This window comes from Solanum verrucosum, unplaced genomic scaffold, assembly GCF_900185275.1.
Source record: "Solanum verrucosum unplaced genomic scaffold, falcon-dt-bn FXZP01000878.1, whole genome shotgun sequence".
Classification (NCBI taxonomy): domain Eukaryota; kingdom Viridiplantae; phylum Streptophyta; class Magnoliopsida; order Solanales; family Solanaceae; genus Solanum; species Solanum verrucosum.
Window position 1 is genome coordinate 345,746 of NW_026019782.1, and position 5,471 is coordinate 351,216.

The 5,471-nt window shown below is 32.3% G+C and overlaps 1 protein-coding gene across 1 annotated transcript; it reads left to right on the forward strand.

The window, feature by feature from the left end:
• Positions 1-3,557: 3,557 nt before the first annotated feature.
• Positions 3,558-4,561, forward strand: LOC125812056 (mavicyanin-like; the record flags this gene model as incomplete). The annotated part of the gene is made up of 2 exons (XM_049491577.1): positions 3,558-3,729; positions 4,226-4,561. Coding segments are annotated over exons 1-2 (508 nt in total), but the record flags the coding sequence as incomplete, so codon positions are not given.
• Between the last annotated feature and the right edge of the window lie 910 nt (positions 4,562-5,471).

Here is a 5,471-nt window from a genome sequence, read left to right on the forward strand (position 1 = left end):
AATTCTTTTATTTCTATTTCTCGATGACATGAATGTCATCTCCACTGTTACTAATACTCTCTTGATTTTTCAACAGTCTCTTTTGATGCTCCTTTATAAAGGAAGTGGTCTTTTTCTTCATAGAATTCCAAACTTCTAGATCATTTTCATCTCTTGCAAGGGCTTTTTGAAGCTTTCCCAAATGTTTGTTTATATTGATTTTCTCCTCATTTGACGGCATTGTTATGCAACAAAAAATTGTTAGGGTTTTGCCATGATTTTCTTACCATATATGAATTTTAATTTTCTCGGGAAAGAAAGTCAAAGCACTACTATAATTGCTTTTACATTTCCTAAAAGGAAAATGTAACTCTCTTTCATATTTAATTATTCTTTCTTTAAAGGAAAAGTTTGGAACTCTATAAACTAACGACCCCTTTTTGATGAGTGATAGATTTGCACTCTTTTGAGGTCTATTTAGCTCAATAATTAATGTCAATGGACAAGAAAATGGACAAGGCAAGGATTGATGTTGGAAAAAATGGCCAAAAATGCAAAAAGAAGTGCGAACTATACATTGTTGATCGTCAAACGAGAAAGGCGGATCGCCTAGTAAGCATGACCTCGCTCAAAATGACAATGCAGAGCACTTGTGTCTATCGAGACAAGTCAGCAAACTCCAAAAGAGAAGGCGATGAGCCGAATGAGAAAGGCAACCTTGCTGATCGTCGCCAAAAATGACAGTGCAAGGAGAAAAATTGAATGCTCGAAAGGCGAACCAAGGTGGTACTCGGTGATTTTCCGAATGTGACAAGCATACTCAAATGAGTTCGTCGACTGAGGTTCAAACACCTGAAGCCCAGAGCATGAAAAGACGAACTGAAGCACAAGAGACGATTCACCGAACGAGCTCGACGAGTTTGAGTAATGTAGCCGAATTATGAGTCACACATTGAGTTTTTGGGTAAAATTTTGAAAAACTATAAATATTTCGAGAGTTCTAGAGATTAGAAAGAGTGAGAAATAGTGAGAAATGAAGAAAGTTCTGGAGATTAGAAAGAGAGAAATATTTTGAGTTTTGAAAGAAACACTTGTATTTTGTGAAGAATACTTTCTAGCTTTTGGGATTTTTCAACTTTGCTCTTGAATTTGATAAATTAAAGTTGAATGCAAAGTGGGTTTGTTTGTAATTTCTTAATATCATGCTACCCATGATTGCTTTCATGGAAGGTATAATTTCTTTGCTTTTTATGAATGGTGGCTAAAACCACATGATCTAGGGGTGCATTTATGGGGTTGGGGTTGACTTTGGCCAACATTCGGGGTTCGAAAGCTCAAATCAGAATTTCGACAGTTCCGTTGGATTTGGGAAAATATTTAGGCTTAGGATAGGTCTTGGTTGAATTTTCAGATGTCCTGAGCTTGATTTACCCTGTTTAGGTGCTATGATTGTTTCTTGTGATTTTCACGGATTTCGGGTCAAGGAGATCTCGGATTCATGTTTGATTACTTGTTGGATTAGATTGTGTGGCTTTGGATATCGTTCAGAAAGGAAAACTTCAAGTCTCAGATTGACTTTTGATTGAATTAAGCCAAGTGAACTTCTAAACCTTGTAAAATTTGTAGAATTTTGTATTTCCCTTCCTTGTGTATGTTGGGGAGTAATAAGAATGAGGTGATGAGTTCAATTACTCTATTTTAATTGATTTTAATGATTGCAAAGGGGATTAAATGAAAAAGGCAACATGTTGATAGTTGTGTTTTGTGAATTGCCTTGATATTGATCCTAATTTGTTGATTGATGAAATCCTTTGATGGCATTATTGTGGACTTGAATTGTTTGAGTGTATCGTCTCTTTCTTGTGTGAAATTGCTTATTTGCATTGATTTATGTACACAGTGACGAGACATGTGGTGATTATGCTGATGAAAATGGTTCCGACAAGTGACATCATGAATCGATGGAAAATGGTTCCGGCGAGTGACATCATGTAAAGACGATGGGAAATAGTTCTGACGAGTGGTATTGTGCCGATGAAAAATGGTTCTGGCAAGTGTTTGACTATTGTGATTTGATGAACTTGATACTTGTGATTGAGATAATTGATGTTTATGATTGACATACTTGATACTTGTAATTGATTAATTTGATACTTGTTAATTGTTGAACTGTGACTGTTGGACTATGATTGTTAAGCCTTGTGAGATGTGTATTGTAAACTGTTAGGTTGGAATGATTTCTCTGTAGGTTGTACTTGAGGCGATTCTGTTGGGATGAAAGGAGTATTCATATTCTAGCTTAGTTTTATCTTGTTTAGTGGGTTGCTTGCTGAGTACCGTATTGTTTGGTATTCACTATTTGCTTCTACACTTGTATAGGTTCCGAGCCCGGACCCGTGTGATCATTCTTCTTCATCTTTCTCTGAGACATTTTCAGAGGATTTTGAGAGGTAGTTAGTTGTCATCCCGGCGGGCCCTCTTATTCCCTATTTTATGTTTTGTACTATTCGAGAAACAAAACATCGAAACTTGTATCTATCTTTCAATTATGTTTTCATACATCGAGGCTTGTACAATTGACAATTAGATTTTGGATGTCTATGAAATAGGGTAAGTTCTCCGCACTTATGCTTTTGTTAATTTATTTTCCGCATTTCTTTTGTGTTGTTAGGTTTGAGGTTGATTTATTTTGGTGGATTTAGACGAGTGTTATCACGTCTATTTTTGGATTGTGACACTGATATTACATTATATATCTTTATAATATTTATATTTAATTTATCGATAAAATACACGTGCAATACATATGTTCGGACACTAGTTATTTGGATAAACAACAAATGCCTAGTCTAAGGACTAGATATGACAAAACTATTTTATTTTTTTGGTTAGTTGAAAGCCCTCTTTGGAGTAGGATATTCGAGGTCAGGCAAAACCCCCTTTTTTTTTCTTTTTTTTTCTGTTGAAATACAATAAATACTATCTTCTCATAATTTAACCAAATAATAATAGCAGTAACCGCCCGAAAATTATATTTTACTAGGTAACAAATTATGTTATTTTAATATCGATTTCTTAATTTATGGAAATAAAGTAATAAGTACTTAATTAAGTATCACGAAACATAAATTATAAATATAGTAGGAAAAGAAAGATTTTCATAAAATTATTAAGGCACTTGGGTATTTTAACCCTTGAAATTATTTATTTATGGTCAACAACGTTAGTTTTAGAAACAATTATTAATTACCATATTGAAACTTTCAACGTATGTACAAAGAAAACCTAAGGGTACAAAACAATTAACACAAACACATACCATGCTACACTCCATTAATTAAAAAAAATAAAAAAATATGGTAGGTATTTTTTTTTTTTTTTTGGCAATATGTTTAGTTTACCTTGGTTTCATTGGAACTTCAATTTTATTTTCAAAAAACAGTATGTCTGTTACCTTAAATAATTAACTACTACTATAAAAGCCTCCCTTGAGAACCTCATAAGCTCATTTTTATCAAATCACTACTATTCAGATTCAGAAATCTTAATTCTTTGTTAGCCGTCGTAAAAGTGTAGTTATGGCTTTCTTTAGAAAACCAATATTGCTGGTCATATTGGTGGTGATGATGTCTACTTTGGGATCTACTACGGCGACTGTGTATGAAGTTGGTGATTCTTCGGGATGGACTTTCAACTACAACTATGAACAATGGGCCGCTTCAAAGCATTTTCAACTTGGCGATGCTCTCAGTAAGATTTTCTATCAAAATAACTATTCAACAGCTTAAATTAAAAATAAACTGTTATCATTATATAAAATATACATAATCCATGCACGTATAATATGTATATAATTAGTGTATAATTAATATATATCGATTAAAAAAATAAATAGTGAATACGATTAGTTATTTTGTAAGAAGTACCCATCTTTTTTGTTATTTCCATCGATTTGTGCATTGTAAGTTTGTAACAATAATATTGTAAAAAGTTTTGTTGTTTATTTCTTGAGTTGTTGTGACCACCTAATCGTTTTAAGGCATTTGTTCATTATTTTTTATTAACTTGAATTTTCTTGCACTAGATCACTTAGGGATCCTTTAACTATTGGTTCAAAGTAATTAATTATTCATATATTAAAACTAACCTAACTAGCATCATATTTGGTAATATTTTTGGTTTTATACATTCTACTAAACCACCCCTTAATGTTAGTAGAAGTAACGATATATTATTTGACATGCAGTTTTCAATTACGATCCACACTTTCACAACGTAAGGCAAGTAGACAAGAAGAACTACAACGATTGCACGGATCATAACCCAATGGCTAGCTTCAACACGGGCAGCGATACACTCACACTTGAAACACCGGGCATATACTACTTTATGTGTGATATTCCTGGTCATTGTGCATCGGGACTCAGATTTCAAATCAAAATCGATATGCCAAGGATTCTACCCGTGGATCCAGAAACACCTCCTCCTCCTTCTCCTGATCCTTATAAGAGTTTTCCTAATATTCCTGGTTATCCCGCTAAAAATCCTGCTACTTCTAGCAATGCTGGTTCATTATTCAAGTGTACGTGGTCGTGCAAGGACATGTTATTGACATTGTTTTTTGTTAGCTCTATGTTTTTAAGCATGGTTTAGAAAATAAATTACATATGGCTAGGTCAATTTTTGTTTTTGATGGAGTTAATGGTTGTGTTAGGGTTTATTTTTTTGCATTTGGAAGAGTTATATTGGTAGTCATTTAATAGTATTAACTTTCTGTAAGTGAGTTTTGCAATTTGCACCATTTATTGTAATTACTAGATTGAGTGTTGTAGATGAAATCTGGAATTTAATTGATTTTGTATGACTTATTTTACTTGCAGAATTTTCATAAGAGAAAATGTTCATCCACCAAATGTGTGTTTAATATGAAATACTCCTTCTCCCCAATTACTTGTCCACTTTTGAATCGACACACTTATTAAAACAAACAATGATTGACATAATGAGTTTACCATTTTACCCCTATTACTTATGAATTGAATGAATTAAAAAACTTAAGATTTTCAAAAAGTTCTACTTTTTTTAAATTAATTAATTGAGGGTATAATTGGTAAAAAAAAATTGTCATTTCTTGATTTGTCAAAATAGACAAGTAATTAGGGACAACTAAAAAAGAAAAAGTGGACAAGTAATTAAGATATATATATATATATATATATATATTATAGAAGATACAATCAGATACTCACATTCCTTAAAACTAGGATTGATTTAGAGCCTGCTTGACATTGCTACTAAAAACAACTTATTTTTAGAAGTACTTTTTCAAAATGACTTTTTAGAAAAGTGCTTCTGAAAAAAAAAAACAATATCTATTTGACTAATTCATTTGAAAAGTGTTTTTCATTAGCAAATTGTGTTCATCTAATTTTAAAAAAAAGTGCTTTTAAGAGTCAAATTACAAAAAAGGACAATTATTAATGTACTTCTAA